General features: G+C 51.0%; 1 protein-coding gene across 5 annotated transcripts in view; it reads right to left on the bottom strand.

Moving 5' to 3' along the window:
- Window positions 1-3206: 3206 nt before the first annotated feature.
- The window catches only part of Tbc1d9b (TBC1 domain family member 9B), a 37220-nt gene continuing 18190 nt past the window's right edge, over window positions 3207-22236 (bottom strand). Inside the window, exons 8-22 of one of the 5 annotated variants that reach the window (XM_032912040.1) lie at window positions 21018-21179; window positions 20429-20579; window positions 19692-19906; window positions 17384-17501; window positions 15968-16253; window positions 14419-14548; window positions 14230-14328; window positions 13350-13418; window positions 11413-11653; window positions 10987-11052; window positions 9307-9378; window positions 8991-9041; window positions 6827-6883; window positions 6323-6429; window positions 3207-4528 (exon numbers count right to left, since the gene is read on the bottom strand). In XM_032912040.1, the coding sequence (XP_032767931.1) occupies window positions 3818-4528; window positions 6323-6429; window positions 6827-6883; window positions 8991-9041; window positions 9307-9378; window positions 10987-11052; window positions 11413-11653; window positions 13350-13418; window positions 14230-14328; window positions 14419-14548; window positions 15968-16253; window positions 17384-17501; window positions 19692-19906; window positions 20429-20579; window positions 21018-21179 (2535 nt within the window). In that variant the 3' untranslated portion in view covers window positions 3207-3817. The remainder of the gene's footprint in view (window positions 4529-6322; window positions 6430-6826; window positions 6884-8990; window positions 9042-9306; window positions 9379-10986; window positions 11053-11412; window positions 11654-13349; window positions 13419-14229; window positions 14329-14418; window positions 14549-15967; window positions 16254-17383; window positions 17502-19691; window positions 19907-20428; window positions 20580-21017; window positions 21180-22236) is intronic. The other 4 variants (XM_032912041.1, XM_032912045.1, XM_032912043.1 and 1 more) reach the window with 4 other exon arrangements.

Raw genomic sequence — 22236 nt, 5'->3', positions numbered from 1 at the left:
ACATCAATATATGTGCCTATAATATGTGTAAAACAGGTGTAATTGTTGAATATAATCTAACTTCAGAATGGAGACTGAGAGTAATTTTAGGCGATGATGCAGGATGGAATGTTGTTGACAGGATGTGAGTTTGTGAAAGGATGTAGAGCTATTTCCCCTAGTTTCAACCCAGTTATATATATTTCCTTTTTTGTGGTGGATGTGTGAACTCAATGAGTATTGAAGTAGAAATAACCATTTTTATATTCCAAATATTTCCTCCGTGTGTCATGTTTTTGAGGCAGTCATTGTGAAGCTGGACTTTCTCTTTAATTCGGATGCCTATTCCTGAACTGAACGGAACGTGACTAATTACTAAATCGCCATTCTGACCCACTTAGAAACTGATTTTTGTTTTGTTTTGTGGGGGAGGGATTTCATAATGTGGAATTCCCCCTTTATATATTTTTGTTTTCTGCTATATCAAATCAGTGGAATGTGGTGGGGTACACCTTTAATCCCAGCACTTGGGAGGCTGAGGCAGGTGGATCTCTGAATTTGAAACAGCCAAGGCTGCACAGAGACCCTGTCTTGATAACCCCAAAAGAAACAAAACAAAAACAACAACAAAACTATATCAAATCATTCTACGGTTGGAGAGATAGCTTAGCAGTTAAGAGTACTTGCTGCTGCTCTTGCAAAGGACTGGAATTGGCTTTCTGGCACCCATGTCCGGCCCTTTCAAAACACCCATGGCTTCAGCTCCAGGGAATCTGACACCCTTTTCTGGTCCTTGGGCACCCCACATATGGAATACACTTACACAGATGTATAAATTAGAGACATTTCTTTTAGAGACAGGATCTTACTGTGTAGCTGTTGCTAACTGGCTTTAAACTTAACTGCTCCTGCAGAGCCGCATTCAGCTCCCAGCACCCCCATGGCAGCTCACAACCATCTGTAATTCCAGTTCTAGGTGATCTGATATACTTTTCTGGCCTTCATGGGTGCTAGGCAAACACTCATAAGTAAATATTTCAAAAATAGACAAAGTCATTCTAGAGCTTAGTGGTTAAGTCACAAGAGTCCTGTCTCTGCCTCCTGACCCCTGAGATTAAAGCATACCCACAGGCCTGCCTCTTTTTCCTTTTTCTTTTTGTTCCCTCTGTGTAGCCCTGGCCAATCTGGAATTCCCTCTGTAGACCAGGCTGGCCTCAAACCCACAGAGATCTCCCTAATTCTGCCACCTGAACATGCTCACCACCACCTGGCTTAATTGGTATTTTAAAAACCACAGATTTTACTAGGTTGGTGTTGCAGGATATTAGATCACACTGTGAAGTCTTAGAGTGTAGCCTGGAAAAACCTGTCCCTAGTTATGGTGTGGCTTAGCCCTAGTTCGCAGCTTTAATCCAAGAGTGTTGCGGGATAGTCGATTACGCTATGAGATTGTGTACTGGAAAAAAATCCGTTCCTAGTGATGTGGCTTGCACGCACCTTTAATCCATGAGGAGTTTTCTGTTATCAAATAAAACTGAACAAAGTCAAGCGCAGGTAAAGAGGCAGAACAAAACAAGCAGTTGATGGTGAGTGAACTTAGGAAAAAAACCAGAGAGAGTGAGAGGAAGTCAGGAGGAAGGAGAGAGAGACACACAGGAAATTGAAAGGAGGGGCATTCAGTTGGAAAGATTTTTAAGACTGTGGAGAAAGAATGATTTTTTGTTGTTTTTTTTTTGTTTGTTTTTTTGTTTTTTTCCTTCTGGGATGTGGTTTGAGGAAGGTCAGCTGCATGCTTTTTCTTCCTTTGTTGAGCTGGTGGGCTTTCACCACCTGTGTCTGGCTCTCAAGTCTTCATTTGGTAAAATCAAACATTTGGGATGTTGTTTTAAAAACAATAGATTAGTGGTTGCCTGGCACTGGGGATGGGAGCAAGAATTTCCTGTAAATGGATCTGAGGGGTCCCCTGGGCAGATGGAGGTGATCCAGAATTGTGTTGAGATGGTAACTCGGCAATTCCTAGAAATCACTGTTTTGTACTTTAAACAAACAAAATATTTTTTAAAATTTTATTTAGTATGTGTATGGTGGTGTGGGTAGAGGCCAGCATGTCTGTTTCACCACTCTGTGTTATTCCCTTGAGGCAGAGTCTCTCACTGAACCTGAGGCTGGCTATTGGTTAGGCCGCTGTGATGGTTTGCCTATGCTTGGCCCAGGGAGTGGCACTATTAGAAGGTGTGGCCTTGGAGGAAGCGTGTCACCCTGGAGTGGGCTTGGAGCCCCTCCTCCTAGCAGCCTGAGGATGCTAGTTGGTTCCTGGCTTCCTTCAGATGAAGATGTAGAACTCAGCTCCTCCTGTACCATGCCTGCCTGGATGCTGCCATGCTCCTGCCTTGATGATAATGGACTGAACCTCTGAATCTGTAAGCCAGCCCCAATTAAATGTTGTCCTTTTAAAAAACTTGCATTGATCATGGTGTCTGTTCACAGCAATAAAACCCTAACTAAGACAGCTGTCCATCTCTGATCACCAGCACCGGGGTACAGGTGGGCATGACTATGCCCAGCTTTTACATGGGTGCTGGGAATCAGCAAATTTTAAAGTATTTTTTTTTAATAATACCTAATGTCATTTATCTTGGCTTTTTGAGACACAATCTCAACATGTAGCCTAGGCTGGCCTCAAACAATTGTCTTGCTTCATCCTCAAGAACAAGATTACAGATGTGCCACCTCACTTGGCGTTATAAAAAGTCCCAGGATCCATTTGTTAGTAGAAGCAAAAGCAGCGGGGTTGGGGTTTGGCTCAGTGGTAGAGCGCTTGCCTAGCAAGCACAAGGCCCTGGGTTCGATCCCCAGCTCGAAAAAAAAAAAAAAAAAAAAAAAAAAAAAAAGCAAAAAGCAGCTCCTAGGCAAATGGATACTTACGATGCACTTCTGCTCCTGCTAAACAGCCAGGGGTACCCATGGCTGAGTCCTGCTCTGGCCATGTGTGTCTGCTTCTCAAATCAAAGGACAACTTGGTATGGCTCAGGTCTGAGGACACACAATTGACACTAAGCCTAAGACTTCTGGCCAATTACCATGTACCATGGAAAGTCTAGCAATTCCCCTGCCTACTATGTGCAGCCAAGTGTCCTGAACTCCCATAATGTTTTCTGGGCCACACATCCGATTTGGGAAGAAAACTGAAGCAGTGGTAGGGCCACACAAAAGCACTGCACACAGTGTGCTTTTTCTTTCTTTCAGGGATTTATTAAGGCATTGAGCACAGTGTGGTTTTTAGCCAACTAAAATGAGGGCAAGGGAAGAGAGGAGGACCTGAGGGATGTGCTTTTAAAGTTAATGATGCAGAGGAATGGAGACCTCGTAAGTTAGGAGTGCGGTGCTCCTACCCATGCAACAGACATTCTCCTGCTTCCTCAGTCCTAAGACTTAGGTTCAGGCTGAAGAACCTCAGAGGGTGTCTAGAAGGTTGCATCCTTTGGAGCCCAAGCACATGGCAAAATGACAACTGGTGGCCAGGCCACATGGCTGTAGGTCTTTCCATAGATGGAGCAACTGATGTAGTGTGTGCACAGCACAGAGTGCAGGGGCAAGAAGCAGGCAGGGGCAGACCCAAAAGCCTCTAATGCTATGGGTACAGGAGGCAGGTCCTCCAGGTAACCAAGTGCAGGGAGGAAGAGGTTGCCCTGGCCTAGGGAATCCCTGTAAGGCAACTGGGTCTGCATTGACCTGACCTTTGCTTCTGTGACACCCTGCTTCAAGAACAGGTGTGTCTGTGAGGAGAACACAGCAAGGGATAAAGGAAGGAGACAGAGACCAACTTCCATTTCACAGCTCAGCCCAAGACCCCAGGGGGCTCATGGTCACTGGAGGTGCTGAACTGCCTTTCGACTTTCTTCTGGTCCTTGATCTTGAGTCCAATGTCTACCCTCTTCTCAAAGAAGTTCACTAGCACAGACTCTGTCAGGATGGAGGCCAGGATCTGCTCGAAGGAAATGCACCAATCCATGTCCACGGTGCCCCCCGTCCGTGAGGTGGCAGTGGGGCTGCAGGCTTCTCCTCCCACCAGCACAGTGTCTTCCGTGAGGTCCTCGCACGGCAGGGAGCCCGTGCTGACCACTGAGTAGGAGGACATGGACATGTCATCTTTGGTTTCATCATCAGACAAAAGCAGGGAAGGAGAGCCCTGCCCCTCGCCGCTGCCTCCCTCCACTATCACGTGACTGTCCTGCAATGCTTTCCCAAGATGCATGTCGCCACTGGCTTTGGCCTGCGGATCCCCTGCAGCTGGTGGCTGGCATTCCCGTGCTGGGTCCTGATGGAGTTTGGGTATGGGTGGCTCATCCTCTTCTGTGGCACTGTTGTGATCCCCACTGTGGGCACCATCCCTGGGCTTCTTGGTGGTCAGGGTCGAAAACTTCTTCCCCACCTCACCAATGCGGAGGAGAAGGCTGGCCACGGTGGCGATGGCATGGTACAAGTCCTGTTCCAAAGGGTCTTCGCTAAACATGTTGTAAAGTGTTTTACACAGCTCAATGAATTGCTCCTTAGGGAGAAAGCAAGAAAAAAACAAAACAAAACAAAACAAAAAAACCACGGAGGTGGTTAGAGGTACGCTCTCCTATAGCCAATGGAAGATACAGGCCACTCTAAGTAGTGTTGGGATTTTTATGCCACAAACCCGTGCCATATCATTTCCAGGCTAGGAAACTGAGGTTTGGGAAGGGGACTATAAGTACAATGTCACGCAGTCCTTTGAAAGTCTTTCTTGCTGGCTGCTCTATTTATCTATCTACCTTCCCACTCACCTACCCACCCATTCATCTACCTACATATCTATTTCTGGAGACAGGATGCCATTATGTATGCCTGGCTGGCCTGGAACTCCCTATGTGGACCAGGCTGACTTCTGAACCTACGGAAATCCATCTGCCTTTGCCTCCCAGGTGTTGGGAATAAAGATGGGGCCATCACACCTACTACCTTTGGCTTTTTATAAGAGCAAGAAAAAGAGTGTGAGTGCATGTGTGTGTGCACATGCACGTGTGTGTGTACATGAGAGATAGACAAAGTGTGTGTACAAGGCACACACATGTGGCGATCAAAGGATAACTCTTGGAAGTCAATGACCACCTTAGCAATTTGTTTTTGGGTGGTCTCTGCTTTTTTTGACTAGCTAGTCCATGATGTTCTAGGTACTGGGAATGCTGTCATTTTGGTCTTATTTAGTTATGGTTTTTGAGAAAGGGTCTCTCACATATCCCTGGCTGTTTTAACACTAGGTAGACTGGGCTGGCCTGGAACTCACAGAGATCCACCTTCCTCTGTCTCCTGAGTGCTTGGATTAAAGGTGTGTGCTGAATGCTTGGCCCACAAGAAGTGGCACTATTAGGAAGTGTGGCCTTGTTGGGAGAAGAGTATCACTGAGAGGGTTGGTCTCTATGCTCAACCTCTGCCCAGTGTGAAATTTCAGAGTCCTCTTCTGCATCCTTCAGATCAAGATGTAGAACCCTTGGCTCCCCCAGCACTGTCTCTGCCTCGATGCTCCCGTGATCCCCACTATAATGATGTATTGAACCTCTGAAACTGTAGGCCAGTTCCAATTAAATGTTTCCCTTTATAAGAGACGCCTGGGTCATGGTGTCTCTTCATAGCAATGAAACCCTAACAACAACATACGGGTTCCAGCGATCGTGCTTGAGTCACCTGGCTTGTACAGCAAGTACCTTTACCCTTAGCCAGCTCCCCGCCCAGTTTTTCTTTTTAATAACAGTAACAGAAGTAACTTTTCCTGTTCCCCTGGGGCTCCAGAGGGTGTATGTCAAGATAAGCACATGCTGGGTCAGCTGGGTGTAGGTTAGGGGAGCCCAAGATAAAGTCCTGTTCCCTGGGCCCACTCTTAATGCCTATGTGGAAAAGTACTTGGGCTCCAGGGCCTTCTCTGGGCACAGCTAGGGTAAGGCCCCGTCTGAGAGTTGGTTGGGTGTTTGTGAGAACATGGTGGCTGCGTTGGGCCCAGGAGGAGCTGGAGTGCTGTGAATGTACTCTTCTCGAAGGTTGTGAGTATCTCTGGCTACTGGAGATTAACTTTCCCCAGTGCTTCTGTGATTTAGGGATACTGATTCAAGCCAAGCAGGTAGTTACCATGGAAGCACCATCCTGTCTACGAAGTAGCTTTTCATCCTCACTAATGGTCATTCAAGACTAAGAGGCTCTGGAGAGGGGGAAGAAAATTCCCACCCAAAGAAAGCTGCTGGAGCGTGAGTAGCACGAAGCTATCTAGGCCCAGACACGGGCCGGATCCTATAGCAGCATGTGCACGGATCCTGATGGGGTCTACCTGGTTCATCTTGGGAAGGTCCTTGATGGTTTCCTTCTGAGCCTCTTTCTCCTTAGCCCATATTCGAAGGTAGTGTCGGTAGTCAGGGGGGCTGGTCTCCTTCTCCTCTGCAAGATGAGAGAGAGATTAATCTCCTCCTGACAAACGAGAGAAAGTGGGCTGTGGCTGACGGCAGGGTGGCTGAGGTCACTTGGGTACTTTTACAAAATGGTCTGGCATTTAGGGAGTGGTTAGAATCATCCCCAAAGTCTCATCGGTTTCTCCATGTTTCTCCAAGAAGTAGGCTGGGCCTACGCTGATGAAAAGCCCAAACCTGTCTTCTCCGAGACTGGAGAGAGGCTGCTGTGAGTACGGAGCCCTGGTGCGGGCAGCAGACTAGCCAGGCTATGCACTGAGGCGCCAACCCCTGTCAGAGCACACATGTGCTGTTCCAGTGACTGGGACAGTAAGGAGCAAGGGCACGAGGTCGCACTGGCTGGGACGGCCAATAGGAATGGCTCATACCTCTCCTTTCCTGGATGTCCTCACTTCCTCTTCCTTCCTGCTGCTCCTGCAGTCCTGCTTCCACACGCCAGAGAAAAGCAGAGAACATTCTTTTGACTCCAAACCACGAGTCCTTACAGGCCACACCTGTGTTTCTGCAGAACCTGCCCCCAAGCCCCATGCTGCCCTCCTGCCTGGCTGGTCCCAGCTCTATAACACTGTGGCAAGGGAGAACTGGTCATGTCTTCACTTGGCTACAATTAACTCAGTGGTAGATCCATGGTGAACAAACTGTAGGCCCTGGGCTCCATCCCCAGCACCACACACGAAGAGGTACTTTCTCATCTTCAAAAGAAAACAAGACTCAACGCTGCTTCCCCCTGAAGGATGACACACTGTGGAGCAAACATGACAGCCAATGAGTCCTGCTGCGAGAAAGGTCAGACTTAGGGGGTGATCCCTCCTCTCTGAGGCTCACTCTGGCAGAGGGAGTTTTTGTATAGAACCCTGTGTTCGGCCTCCCATGTTTTGCTTGTTTCTCTACATTAATTGATGAGTTCTTTGTGTGTGAGTATACATGCCACAGTGCACACATGGAGGTCAGAGGATGACTGTGGGAACGGGGTCTTTCTTTCCACCATGGTCCTAGGGACTGGTTGGCAGCAAGTGCCCTTTCCTGCTGAGTCCTCTGCTGACCTCTTAGCCCATTCCTTCAGAAAGCACTACTTCTGCTGAAGTTGGCACGCCGTGCTGTGTGTGTGTGACCGTGAACCTGAACCTCTCCAAAAGCCAGTGGTTCTGAGGCAGTGTGGCTGCTGGGCACCTCCAGCGATAACACCAGGCAGACCCAGCTCTGGACGGTCCTCATGAAGGACAGGCATCTCCAGTTCAGGTTCTAGTGTGGAACAGGAATCCTGTTCAAAGCTTCACGGCTCTGTGGGCCCAAGGACAGGCCTGTGTCTACAGACAGTGGTGATTTGGTACCCTGTTTATTGTCCCTTCGGTGTCACTTTCTGACGTGTCACCCACCTGGGAGAATGATTTGTTGTTTCTTGTTGGTGGTGATCGGTGGGTTTCTTTTTCTTTATTACTTGGGACAGAACTATCTAACCTAGACAAGAGTCCTACCACCAGGCGACATCCCCAGGCCTTACTGTTAAAGTTAATTAAATCAATTAATTCTTTTGTTGTTACTGTTTTGTCTTTTGAGACAGTATCTCAGTATGTAGTTCTAGCTGGCCTGGAACTCTCTGTAGACCAGGCTGGTCTTCAACTCACAAGACCCACCTGCCTCTGCCTCCTTAATGCTTGGACTAAAGGCGTGAGTTTTTACACACTGGCTTAAGATTCATTGTGCGTGTGCATCCGGGTGCACAGGCCATGAAGTGTGGAGGCCACAAGGTAATTGTGGGAGTCGGCTCTCCTTCTGCCACGAGGATACTGCAGATCAAATTCTGGCCATGAGGTGTGACAGTGTCTGCCTTTACCCACAGAGCCTTCTTTCCAGACAATTAAAAAAAAAAACCACCTTGTAGCTAGGCTGACCTTGAGCTCAAGTTTCTCTTGCCACCTTGGCCTCCAGGGTATTGGGTAGTGGGGCATGCATGCACCACTATCCCCCTGGTTCCATTCCCAGCACCGCAGGACAGAACCCAGGATCTCACATGCAAACCAAGTGCTCAGACCCCGAGCTACTCTCCCAGTTCTTACGGTCAGTTGTTTTGCATTACGCATGACCAGCTCAACTGCCAAGTCCCAGGCCCGGGAGGGCCCTTCTCCTGTCAGACAGTCCCCAGGAGCTTTACATGCAGCCGAGGCTGAGTCCTGACAGGCACTGTGTGATAAAGATGTTTCCCAAGGGGTCATCTTCCATTCCCTCCACTCCTGTCTCACCGTCACAAGGACAGCATTCTGCACTCCTTCCCTACAAACATGAGAGTGCTGCATGTGGGTGCAGAGATGATGCCCTGGGCTTGCTCCTTGTCCAGTGCGCTATGCACGCATTCTCATCATTAACCACCTACTGCCCCCACCAGAAGCAGCTTGGTCCTTGGTTGCTCTCAGAATTTATCCCCACAGGACGAAGTTCCAAGGAGTCCCCGAGGTATGAAAGCTTCTAGGCTTCAGAGAAAAGGAAGATGAAGCCCAGAGGCAAAAGGGTCACCCCTGCCCTCCAGGGACTGACCTTGAGCCTCCCAAGGCAGGAAAAGATCCAGATCTGAGGCCAGAGGAGATGCTGGAAGGGACAGCAGAGGATGTGTAGAGGGCAGAGGGAGAAGCCCACGTCCAGGGAGACAGAGATGCAAGAGAAACAACAGTTGAGAACGTCTACTGGGGCCAACTTGGCCCAGGAAGTGTTGTAGGGCCCTCCCAGGGAGCACCCCAGGGTGGCATGCTCCGGGAGCCCACAGTGGGACTGCTGGCTTCTTACAGAGGCCCCATGGAAAGACAGAACTGCAGAGCCGTGGCTGGCGGTGCCGGGTGTCTTAGTTGTGGCTCACCTTCTGAGGAGCTATCCTCTGGGAAATAATGGGCGGCCTCCAGGGCTGACTCCGCTTCCTCTGGGATCAGAGCTGTGTTCCAAGACATGCACCAGGTGAGGACAGGGGAAGATTTTGATTTCTAGTCAAAGAAGAAAAGGCCACCCTCCCCTGATCATGTCCCACCAGGCTGAACACCTTTCACTGTAACACCTGACAATTCTAGTAGAGTTGGTAACTGTTCTGGGAATGTAGTACATGTGCTGGCTAGGAAAATAGTCCATGCCCAGGGGCCTGGCGAACTCAGCTATCCTCCCACACACAGTGCATAACACAGCTCGGCAGATCCCTTTGGGACATTTTACATACCTAAGGGGGAGCGTGCATGCACGCACGCACGTACACGCGCTCACACACACACAGACACACAGACACACAGACACACACACACACACACACACACACACATTTGATTCACTTTACTTTATAGCATGGCAACTGTGTTACATCACTATCCCAGCCTGTCCCATACCCCATACGCTACATTTGTTGGTAGTGACTGACTGCGACCCGAGGTTTCAGATCCCCAGGGCTGTGTGTCCATGAGACCTTACTGGTCTTGCTGTATGGCAGGGATGTGATAGGGCTTGGGGAGCAGGGAAGGATTAACCAGGCAAGGCACAGACAGGTGGTAGGACCTGAGCAGTCTAGGTCCTGGATGAAACAGGCTGAGTAGCTTAGGTGGTGGGCACAGACCCAGTTCTCTGATGCAGCCCAGGCCTGGTGGCTCTCACCAGTGGCAAGCCAGCCTCACTTGAGAGCTGTGCACCAAGAGCCCCCTCAGCTCTGCCAGGAGAACCATCCCTGGGGAGCTCTGATTAATGAACTGGGCACTACCGCACACAGTGAGATACAAAGGGATGGCAGGTGAGTGGCAGCCTTACAACCCTAAACTCACTCTGGGCCAATCCTGAAGGCAGATGCTGTGTGCGAATTGCTCAGGGGGAGGCCCTAGACAAGATAACTGGGAACCTAGGGTGTTTCCACCAGAGGAAGCAAGGTGCCCTGGCCATCCCTGTCATCTTTCTGGATCTGGTTCCTTCTAAGGAAGCTCCTTCTTAGGTGCTGTCCTGGACTCTGGCCACAAATGTAGGATGCTGGAGCCATGCATGGGCCAGCTTCATTAAGTCTCTCTACTTAGCTCACACCAGCTGCCCATGGGAAACATCCCATCCTAACAATACCTCCATCACCGAGAGGAAGGAAGTGGGGCCCCTGAGGACGTGACAGGACCTGCAGGTGGCAGGGGGCCTAGGCAGTGTCCCAGGCTGTCTCGGGACAAACAGGAACTTTTGGGTAACAATCACTTTAAGAACAGAGAGTTTAGGACCCAGTGTCACACCGGCACCTCCATCATAGCCTCCTGCCCTGATGTGGATTCTGGACCATGTTGCCCTGCTTGATGGGCTGAGGAGCTCAACTGGAATCTTGCCTCATGCCCTTTCCCCAGCCTGGGACTGTGCTAAGATCACCAGGGTGGTCCTCAGCTCCAGACCCTCACCCACACTGGGCTCTCCCTTCCACTTAACTCGCTCTCTTGGCCACAACCATCCAGTGGTGTGTTGGTAGTTCAGTGGTACTTCTCCAGCTCTGGAACAGTGGCCCAGAGAGGCTCACAGCAAAAAGTCTAAAGTCACTCACCTGGGGGCAGGTGCAGCTTGTAGAGCGCTTTGAGCTTCTCTGTGAGGTCTCCATGGTACATCCCACCTGTGGAGCAAGGCCAAGGAGGGGACATGCTTGGCAAGAAGGCTCCAGGGACACACTGCGGGCCATGTCCCCATACCCTTCCTGTGGGTTCTAATGGAGACTCTGTACTCTGGGGAGGCTTGGCTGTCCCTAGCCAGGTCTCTAGGAGAGATCAAATGAGCCCTGGGTTGCCTGCCTCCCTAAGACTCTATGGAAAAGCTTAGCCTTCTTTGGGGCCAGAGCCCCGAACTGATGGAGAGGGACAGACAGTAGAAGAAACTGCTAAGGTCTGTCATAGGCAAGGGCTCAAAGCCGCCCTCTGCTGGCCTCAGGAGGGACAGCTGCACTGGCTGGTGCTTGAAAGATGGGTGAGACACTCACTCATCCCTGTCACAAACTCCTTGAAGTTGATCAGTGAGTCCTTGTTTTGGTCCAGGAGGCGGAACATGCGGCCTGCCAAGACAGGCGTGTGAGAGCCACAGGCCCAAGGCGTCAGGCTGGCAAAGAGCTCCCGAAACTGGTTGGCATCGATCCGGTACTGCTCCAGGTAGGGCAGGCTGGGGTCTCGGTGGATGGCTGCTGAGCGGTTACCACCCCAGTACTGGCTTGCCAGATGCTTGGCCTGCAGGGGACACCAGCTGGTGAGATGGCCTTTGGGGCCCTGGCTCCTAGGATTACCAAGGTGCCTTCTCTCATCTGTCCATATATTTAGGGTAGTGAGCTCTGGTCAGACACCTCAGCTCTCACAGGACCCTCACCCTCTGCACAGCACAGGAGCCGAACAGGCCTCATGGACTTGACTGTTCTGACAGTGTGGCCACCTTGGCAACCGAACCCAAGGTCAAGACCACAGGAGCTGGCAATGTAGACTGACAGTCTCAGTATTCAAGAAACTGAGGCAAGAGGATCATTGGACCCCCAGAGTTTCGTGGGAAGCAAGCCCAGGTAATGCAGAGAAATCCCAGCACAAAACAAACAAACAAAATACCCAGCTACTCACTTGCTCACTCAGTCAACCAATCAACCCCATACCACCGACCCCAAACCAAACACAGGGAGTGTGAACTTTGTCTTTGACTCCCCCCAACCCCCACCCCAGGTACCCTTCCTTCTCCTTTTGCTGCACCTGAGATCTGTGTGCGGCCTCACCCTTGGCACATGGGTTACAAGGCTGTGGGTCATCCACCACCACTGGTTTATTGCAGCCCAAACCACCCCTACAGCACCTAGGCTGAGTCATCCCAAAGCTTGATCTATGTCTTTTGCTAAAACTAGTTAGAAAGAAAATTTTGTTTCCATCGGGGTCCCTGAGAGCCTGACCAGGAGCTGCTCAGGACAGCCCTACAGGAAAAGCAGCCCAGAGGTTAACAGGGATGGAGGAGTGTCACGGCCAGTTTTAGTACCTTGACTCAGCCACACCGGAAGCTACGTAACTTTTCAGTTAAATGAGAAGGTGCGCTCCCCCTTCTGTGTGACTTGGGGTGACTTTTGTTGTTTTTGTCTTTTTCCTGCTACTTAGGAGTGCTCTATTGGGGTTTAGTCAGCAAACTGCTTGCCTTGCAAACATGAGAATCTAACTTTGGTCCCCAGAACTAACATGAAAAAGCTGGGTGTGTGGAGCTGGCCACAGAGCCCAGGGAATAAAGGTGCTTTTGGCCAAATGGAATGTCACGAGAACACACAGTAAAAGGAGAGAACCTACTCTCACAAGCTGTCCTCTGATCTCTATACATGCACCACGGCACATGATTACACATGTGCATGTGCACATTAAATAAGTACATGTAACCATGAGATAAAAAAAAAAAGGCTGTACCAAGCAGTGTGGCACAGACCTTTGATCCCAGCACTTGGGAGGCACAGGCAGGCAGATCTCTGTGAGTTAGAGGCCAGCCTGTCTTCAGAGTGAGTTCCAGGACAGTCAAAGCTACACAAAGAAATCCTGTCTCCAAACGCAAGACAACAACAACAACAACAGTAACAACAAGGGTGCTTGTGGTGGTGTATGTGCCTTCAGAATCACAATGCTGTGAGGTAGAAGCAGGGGACGGGGGCTCACTGGCCAGCCAGCCTAGCTTCCTAGGTAAGCTCCTGGCCATTGAGACCCTATCCCGACAAGCAAGGTGGATGGCTCCAGAGTGACTCCTGAGGTGCTCATGTGCACAGGTCACTAACTGCCAAGAAAGATTAAACTCTGCCACACATGGTTCACAGGAACTGCAACTGGGGACAAGGGATTTCCTGGCTAGGAGCTGCTGTTTGAGGACAGACTTAACAGACTAGGTGGGGACTCCACCCGCCCCTGCGCTCACTGTCACCTTAAACACCATGTAAAGATCCTCCAGCTCTTCGATGGAGAAGCCAATGTCCCCTGGTATGGCCCGGACCTAGAAGGAAAGATGAAATGTTGGTAGCGGAGGGCCCCGAGTTTCTACCAAGTTCAGACAAGTTGCTTCTTCCAGGAGACTTCTCCTGTAAACAGTGGCAAAGGGTAGCAAGGGTGTGGCTTGTCTTTTACTGTCATCAAGCACATGAGGGTGGGTCCACTCAGGACAGGGTTACCTGTGTGCGTCCTTCACCACTAGCTGCCAGTCAGTGCCCACTCCCTGGAACTCTTCCTGGGGTGGGAGCTCAGAGGGCTCTTTCTCTCCTGAAGGACCCATTGAGGGACATGGGGTGATGGATGGCCTCTTAGCTCCAGCTACCTGGAAGGGGTCCTATAATTTGCCAGCCAGGACTTTCTACTTCAGTTAGCCAGAGATGGTCATGTCTTTCCCTTGTGAGCAAAATGCCCTATAACCCTGAAGGTAGGGTTGAGAATAGGGAGGCCAAGGGAAGAGACCAAGAATGGGTTTAAACAGAGCATGGGATGGCAAAAGGTCCATCTCCTGAAAAGACAAAGACAGGGGCCTCAGGCAGGGACATATGGTATGGTCTGGCCAGAGTGGCACTGTCTAGGACAGAAATGAAGCTTACAGCAAAACCAGGCCAGGAGGACTTAGTCTAGAAGACCCGTGGCCTCGATGTGCAAGGTGAAGAAAAAAATTCTCACTAAGTGACCAGGGCCTCTCCCTATCTCTGGAAACTAGCACTCAGGGAAGGGTGGGCTGGAGAGAGTACTGGGAAAAGCCATCCACACAGGCTAGCCCTGCAGCCCGTGCTATTAGAGGTTACAGTTGCCTTCACCAGTGACCATACCACGCTTCTCTTGGCTGTGTCTTCCAAGGACTGGATCACCTTCAGCCTCTGTTTAAACCGCATCTGTTCAATGTCATCGGCCCTCAGGCTGCTGAACTTCTACAGGCCAAAGGAGAATCAGTAAGACCAAAGACAGAGGGCAAAGTCCTTGTGTTCATCCTGGCCAGGCTAACTCTACAGGAAGCTGACCTCATAAGACACTTTCAGGAGGTCAAAGATGTCCACCTCTGCAGGAGGGTCATCTCCACTGGTCAGCAGAGCATGGAGGTGTGGGATAGGTGGAGAAATGCTCTGCTTGTTGACCACATTGTCCAGGTACCTGTAAAGATCAAGGGACAGCAGTATAGGCTCCACAAGTGCTGGGCCAGTGCTCAGGCTTGAGAGTCCTATAGGAAGGTAGTGGTGTGTCCACTGGGGCCCCTATTAGGCTGGGAGCTCCCATCAGGGTAGTAACAGAGAAAAGATCTTGCTGCCCACTAACCCCTAAGCACTAACTCTGAGGATGCCAGGCTGTCTTCTAGGGGCCTGTGGATTCCAGAGCCTACCTAGTTTAGGGACAATGTGCTTCTTCTCTGCTGGGTCACCAGGATCTGGCCAAGAACCATGCAGTGAACAGTTTCTCTAGGGAACCTTGCTTTGGCTGGCTAGTTTGGGCCAACCAGGCCTTCCTATCTTCCTAGGCTCTCCAGGATGAGCCTAACACTCAAGGCAGAAGAGGCTTTCTGGTTCCACCCCATCCAAGTGGACATCCCTGGTCAGATGCTTATCCCTAAGGAGACACTCAGTCTCTCTACTGCAGAACATATACATGAAACCCAGTCATAACCATGGTCACAACTGAGTGATCAGGGGATCAAGAGTCATTTTAGCTAGGAGGGAGACCACAACCTCGCCAGTTCTGCAGGGTCCCACCAGCCCTGGGCTGGCTCAACAGGCAAGTGCAGTGTTCCAGGTTGGGCTATATCGGAATTCAGGGTAAGTGTCAGGGTGAGGTAGGGAGTGAGCTGACAGCCAGGCTGGGGACTTGGGAAGCTCCTTTGTGCAGAGGAAAACTATGAGGGGGGATTTACACATGCCCAGGGGAGGGGCAGGGTCAGCTATGACCAGAGTGTCCTGTGGGGTATGGAAGAGACTAGAGTGGAGACCACCTGATCACCTAAAGCAGGCCCTGGGTTAGCAGGAAAGGTTTGCTGTGCATTGAGACAGCAGGGGTGCAGGGAGAACCTGGGTGGGATGAGTGCTCGAGAAGGCCAGGGTAAGTGTGAACTTGGTGACAGGTTCATCCAGCCATTCCACAAGCCTGGGGTGGGTCTGCTCTATCCGGGGGATGGGCACTGAGCAGTGCTGCTGAGCTTGGAGGAGATAACCAGGACAGCTTTGGGAAACAAGTGCTTCCCTGCCTTGGCTAGAGATCAGAGGCCTTGCTGTGCTGCTGTCTCCAGACATCAACATGGGTGTCGCCACTGGACGTCTGCTCTGGGTCAATTCCCCATGACTACACAGCTGAGTGGCAGTCTGCAGTCCAGTGCACTCAGGCCCAATGGCCTTCTGTCTGTTCCCAGCTCTCATCACTGTAGCAGCATCTTAGATCCCACCAGGACAGTGTCTCCTGCTCCTGACTCATCTCTTGGCCTAGACTGTCCTTGGGGCATAGCGCAGGATGTTGACTGAGGGCTGGGGAGGGGAGGGGCTCTGCTGCCAGATTCCTGGAAGCAGAAGTAGCCCCCAGCATGGTCACCTGCCCAGCACGGTCATGGCCTCGCCCTCGTCACTGCAGTCCAGCAGCTGGTCCATGTTGGCGTCCAGCACAGCCAAGGCCACCTGCAGTATCACTTTGATGCCCTCGTAGAAAAAGCAGTCAACAATAACCACGGCGCTCTCAAAGGGCATGACGCTGAGGAAGAGGGTCAGGAACCAGGACAGCGAGATGCTGGAGATCACCCCCAGCTCCTGCATCTTCTCTGAGAGCCGGGGCAGGACGTCTCTCGTGAGCTCTTCAAAGATACCTTGGTCTACGAGGGCCCCTGAGGAGGGACAGGAGCCAAATATGAGCACTGCTCCAAGGGCCTGAGCAGATCCCCGGCAGAATCCCAGGGCCTGGGGAACAGGGACACTATGTCCAACGTCAACCCTGCCATCTCTGCTTATAGCGAGGGTCAGATATAAGATATGTATATGCACATACAGAAAACAGAAAGAAACAAATTACTCTGTAATCGCTCTTTCCATAGTTTCCATACCACTGTGTGAAGAGGAATGCTTGCTCAATATACAGTGGTCCCTTGGCATCCGTGAGGATACATAGCTTCTCGGAACCTAGGCACGCACACTGCTGTACCCTGTAAGTTACTTCTGGATGACTCGTAATACCTACTATGGTGTAAATCTATGAAAGGCTATACAGCTATTATGTGCTGTCTGGAGAAGAACTAGGGGACAAATCTGGGTGTGCTCAGTACAGATGGGGTTTCTCCTGTGCATTTCTATTCAGTGCTTGGCTGAATCCATGGACATAGAACCTGCGGCTACAGATGTCTGACTTTCGGGAAATGAAGACTTTACCCCCTAGAAACAACAGAAGTAAGCAGTGGCTTCCCTCCCCTCTCTCAGTGCTTTGAACATACATGAGGCTAAAGGACTCCATGAGTGGGGACCCTGGACACCAAACAGCAGAGGACAGCTGAGAGCTAAACAGATGTGCTGACACAGATCTGTGAGTCACTTCCTCTTAAAGACATGGGCTGTAGTGGATGTGAGTGCCTGACAGTAGACGCTGGACCACTGGGACATAGGGCAGCTCTAGTTCTGGCACTTGAAGTGTCTAAAGCAAAGAGCCTTAGGAAAGTTGGACGGAGATCTGGGCTCTAGGTGGACTTTTAAAACCGACTGAATGTGTGATGTCCTCTGACTCTCAGTCTGGTCGTCTTGGGAATCCTCACGAAGTCTAGGTGGGAGCTGGACCCTGGAGGCAGAGGGCTGGGAGTCTGTGCTTGCTTTTCTCATTTCTGGCATGATCCTTTTTCAGCTTCTAGTCTGTAAGCCTGCGTGATGGCTGTGAGGTCTCAGTGGGAACTGCTTAGGGGAAGGTCAGCCATGCCCATGTGGATCTCCTGAGCAGTTGAGGCTCAGGCAAGGGATCCCTTCGGACACTCACCCACTACCCTGGTATTGTAGTAGTCGGGCAGCATGCGCTCACACAGGGCCACCAGTAGCCAGAAGGCTTCCTCCTCACTGCCATAGAGCAGGAGCACCGAGGTCACGATGTTCATTGCCTGCCAGGAAGAGACAGTACAGTGTGTCTCAGTGTGTCTGTCACTCTGCTGGCCACAGAGCAAAATGGTCTGCCCCTCCAGAAAGGTCCAGCATCCAGCAACAAGAAACAGCCCCTGACCAACCCTGGGAAATCTGCCAATAAGCCAATTTGCAAGAAATCAATGAGACAGAGACAGCCAGACAGCTCTGTCAAAGTGGGTCAGAAGGCATTCAGAAAACAGCGACAAGACATCGGCCGACACTACCACTTAGTGGGCTGGTCAAGCTGCTGTGTGGGTGTGTAGACAGGGCCCTGCAGCGGGGGAGGGTATACATAAAATTAGCTGATAACAAAAAGACACATAGGAGAGGGCAAGTTATTTTAAAAATTATTTCAGGCCAATCTACTGGCCAAGTTCCTCAATGAACTTGTAGAGTCATGCAGAACACTACTGGCTTTAGAACAACTAAGTTTTAGAAAACCAGTTTCCTTGAAATCCAGATACAAGTTAAGGTCAACAGAAAACCATTTGACTTGGCTAGGAAAACTCCCCTAGATTCAAGAACAAAAGCCACCAGAAATGGAAATCAAAATCTTCGTGAGACAGTCTACCACACCCATGTATACAAAACCAGCAAGTGTTAAAGAGGAACTGGACCCTGGGACCTACAGAAGACAAGGCACTTGGGGCAGCTGCTGTGGGCATGAGGAAGTGCCTCAGAAGAAGCACAGAGATGGCTCTCGATCCAGCAGTCTGGCCTCTGGCCTGAAGGCAGACTGAACAGGCGTTCTTACACTGCGGCTCACAGCAGCCTTAGTGCAACAGTCCAGTGGTACAAGAGACCCAAGTGTCCATCAAGAGACGGAGAAAGACACACCATATAGCTACAGCAGAATGCTATCCAGCCTTAAAAATGCTAAAGAAAATTCTGATTCATGCTGCAATTATGATGGCTCTTGGGGACAGTAGGTGAAAAAGACAGATGCAAAGGGATAAATAATGGTCTCAAAGAAACCAGGGACGAGTCTCAGTACCTGTGGCTTTTCTCAGCACGTCTCACGCCGCCCACACACTAAACCTCTCCGGCCCAGGGGCTGGGCTTTATTTCCTTCCCTCCCCTCAGCTTCTGATCCCACCTCAGCCATTTGGCTACATGGTGTCTCTCCATCCTCAGCTCCTCTCTTTGCTCCCTCTCTCCCCTTCCTCTCTCAGTCTTCCCCAGCTCTCTCTCCTCTCACGGCCAGGTTTATTCTGCTGGCTCAGTTCAGTCTGGGCTCTCCCTCCCGTCTACAGTAAATACCCTCTTCCACGTATGGGAACAGGTCTGTCTCCATTTTCATTCAGACAATTACACTTACGTGAGATACTCAGAACAATCAAATCCAGAGACAGACGGGGAACGGTACGGGGAGGTGAGAAGGTGGGATGAGGAGCTGGTATTTGTTTGCTAGTGCAGTCTTCGTGGAGAGGTGGCTGCCTGACATATGCACTTAATGCCACCGAGCCATGCACTTAAGAGCAAATAAAATGGTAAATTTTATATTATGTATGCCTTACTATATATACACAGAAAAAGAAAATTCTGCCCAGTCTCAGGCAAGGAACACACAGATGACAACTCACTATACAGCATGGGGCTGAGGGAACAGTCACCATTATCTCAAACTGTTTTAAAGATTCTGTGTACGGGTGTCTGTGTGTGGGCATGCCCGCAGAGGCCAATCCTGCAGTTATAGGCTGTCGGGTGTGGGTGCTGGGAGTTGGACTCAGGGTTCTCTAGAAGAGCAGCACACTCTTCACCTCAAGCCATGTCTACAGCTCCTTGAAAACCAAGCTGGCAGGCAGGCAGGCAAGCAAGCAAGCCAAGGTTTCATGTAGTTCAGGTTAGCCTCAAAACTTTCTGAGTCGCTTTGGTGACCTGATCCTCCTGCCTGGCCTTCCCCAGGTGATGAGAGTACAGGCACCAGGTCCTGGTTTTTGAGACAAGGCCTGGAAACCTTGAACTAGCAGCAGTCCTTTGCCTCAGCCTCCTAAGTGTGAGGATTATCGGCACACCCATCACTCATGGCTAAGTTACATCTTTTTGGGGGGTCAGGTTCTTCCTCCAGGGTATGGACAGGATCATGTGTGTGTAAGGCCATCACAGCACCTGCCCTAGGAGGCTATGGCAGGAGATGGATTCCTCAGGGCCCTGCTACGTTTCATTACCTGGCAGTAGCCAATAGTCGGGTTTCGGAAGGCGTAGGCGGTTAGCACCCGCCGGAGCGCAGCGATCCCCAGCTCGTTCTGGAAGGCAGGGTGCTCAGGCATGGAGCGATGGAGGTCCCGCTCGATCTCTTCGGTGGCCAAGCTGTACTTCCCCATGGACTTCTCTACTAGCTCAGCGTAGTAGCCAGGATGGGTCACCATCTCATTCCAGGCCCCTGGGGAGACACGGGTGGCAGCTGTCTTTCTCTTCTTCCTCCTGGGACTTGGGCAACAGTGATAAGGCTGACTGGAGACACAAATACCCCACGGAGGAGAGAGGACTTTGCGATCAGTTACAAGGTGTGAGGCCGAGTTTCCCTGGTGACTCCTCTGAGAAATTCAAAAGGCCTGTTGTCTCTTGAAATGCTCCAAGTGGCCAAAGGTATGAATGCTGGCAGAGCGTGTTCTTGCCTTTGACAGTGCTGCCACCCACTGACAACACCTGTGCTAGCATCTGCTGCTCCGGCCCTGTATAGCTGTCATCCTTACTCCCAGTTCTCTGAGAGAGCTCCTCCTCTGGCTGACTTCAGGAGGCTGGCTCAGGGGCCAGAGGAACTCACCCGAGGCAAGTTTTCTTTTGGTATTAGGGATAGAACCCAAGGCCTCACACAAGTTCAGGACATGCTCACTCAGCATCTGACACAGACAACTTTGAGGGAGGGCCAAGCCAAGGCTGGGGGTAACAGGAGCACACTCACCCGAGAAGAGGAGCCAAAGCTCCCCTCGGAGGCTCTCGGGGATGCCTTTCAGGACCAGCTCCCGAGTTTTGGCTGTTCGGTACATGCACACGCCACGCCCGTACTCAAAGAAGTGGATGTTCCAGGACTCCTCCTTCATCTTCTCCTTGGCCTGAGAGAGGGAACATGGAGTGCCAAGCTGAAGAGTCTTGGTGCTGGGGCCTTGGTGGCAGGCCTTCCACCTCTCTGGGCCAGGCTAGTAGCCTGCTGTGGAAATTACCCATGGAGTGAGGCTGCAAGCTCAGGGCTCGGAGCTGTAATTATGAAGGAGGTGGGGACTTCGCCTGGCCCATGCTCCTTAGCAGCAGAGGGCCTTCCACTAGAGTCCCAGGGCCCCTGATGAAAAGCAACCCCAACACAGGCCGGGCTGAGTGTCTGGCCCCAAGCCCCGGCCGTGTCCACCTGACACTGCCCAGTGCAGATCAACAGAGCAGGTACAAAGCCATGAGGGATGGCGCTGGCCACGAAGGCCCAGCCCAGAGGTGGCTCCAGCCTTCTTCCTGAGGTCTCACCTCAGGCACGAGCTGAAGTGAGCGTGCTCAGGGCTTACCCCTTTGGCGCCGAGGTCCTCCATGGGTGAGTTCTTCTGGAAGACTTTGAGCAGGCCCTGGGAAGTAGTAGGAATCTCCTGTGTACTGAAACTCAGAGGACTGCTTAGGGGAGAGGTTGGGCTGGTGGGTGGCTCTGATGCCTCCTGAGGAGTTGGGAGAGACTAGAAAATAGAACGAGAGGGGAAAGTGCCTAACGGAGCTGCCCAAGGGTCAGTGGGGCTAAGTGCGAGGCTGCAGATGGGGCCCAGTCTGCATTTCCTCTCTGGCTGGCTGAAACCAAAGCCACCTATGTTAGCCAGTTAGCGCCTTTCGGAAGCAACTGGCTCTCCTCCTGGTGCTGCCCAGATCTTCTCAAATTCATGTCCCTGCTGCAGTAAGCAAGCAGGAGGTGCGGGCCACACCTTTTGTGTGTGCCAGTGCCAGAGCACTTGTGTGCAGGTCAGAGGACAACCTGTGGGAGTCGGTCCTCTCCTTCCACCATGTGGACTCCAAGGATTGAACTCAGGTCACCAGGATTATTAGCAGCAGGCACACTACCTGCTGAGCCATCCCACCAGCCCTGAGAGCCCTTTTAGAAACAGAAAATATACCCTCAAATTCTTACAAGGGATCCTGCTTTTGTTTGTTTGTTTTTTCAGTAAATAACCTTAGAATATAACAAAGCCCACAAGCATATGAGTTCTTTGGGTTTTAGCCTTTTAAACTATTTTTAAATTTAGTTTTTATTTAATGTACATACATGTATCTGTGGGTACCTGGAGCTGGAGTTACAAATGGTTGTGAGCTGCCCGATGTGTCTGGGAACCACACTCAGGTCCTCCAGAAGAGCTCTTAACTCCAGAGTGTCTCTCCAGCCCCCTTCAGTTTTGCTTTTTGAGACAGGGTCTCCCCGGGTAGCCACGTCTGTTCTGGAACTTGCTTCTATTTCAAGCTAGCCTTGAACGTTAGGGATCCTCTTGCATCTGCCTTCCTAGCTCTGGGATCACTAACCCACTGCCACATGTGTTTTGTCTAACCTGCTCATTGTTCTAGTCACAGTCCCTGGACGACAGCTGTGTCCAACAGAAATGACATGTTGGATAAAGCAATGGCCGGGGTTCAGGAAAGGCAGTGCTTGATCATGACTCTAGGCCTGTTATTGAGGCACTGGGCCTGGTGAGGGTGCACACTAGATCCCTAGCCTTTGGTTTTCCAGACAGGGTCTTACCAGTTCTCTGA

Source organism: Rattus rattus, chromosome 9 (assembly GCF_011064425.1).
Source record: "Rattus rattus isolate New Zealand chromosome 9, Rrattus_CSIRO_v1, whole genome shotgun sequence".
NCBI classification, from domain to species: Eukaryota; Metazoa; Chordata; class Mammalia; order Rodentia; family Muridae; genus Rattus; species Rattus rattus.
This window is presented reverse-complemented; position numbering and strand designations above follow the sequence as displayed.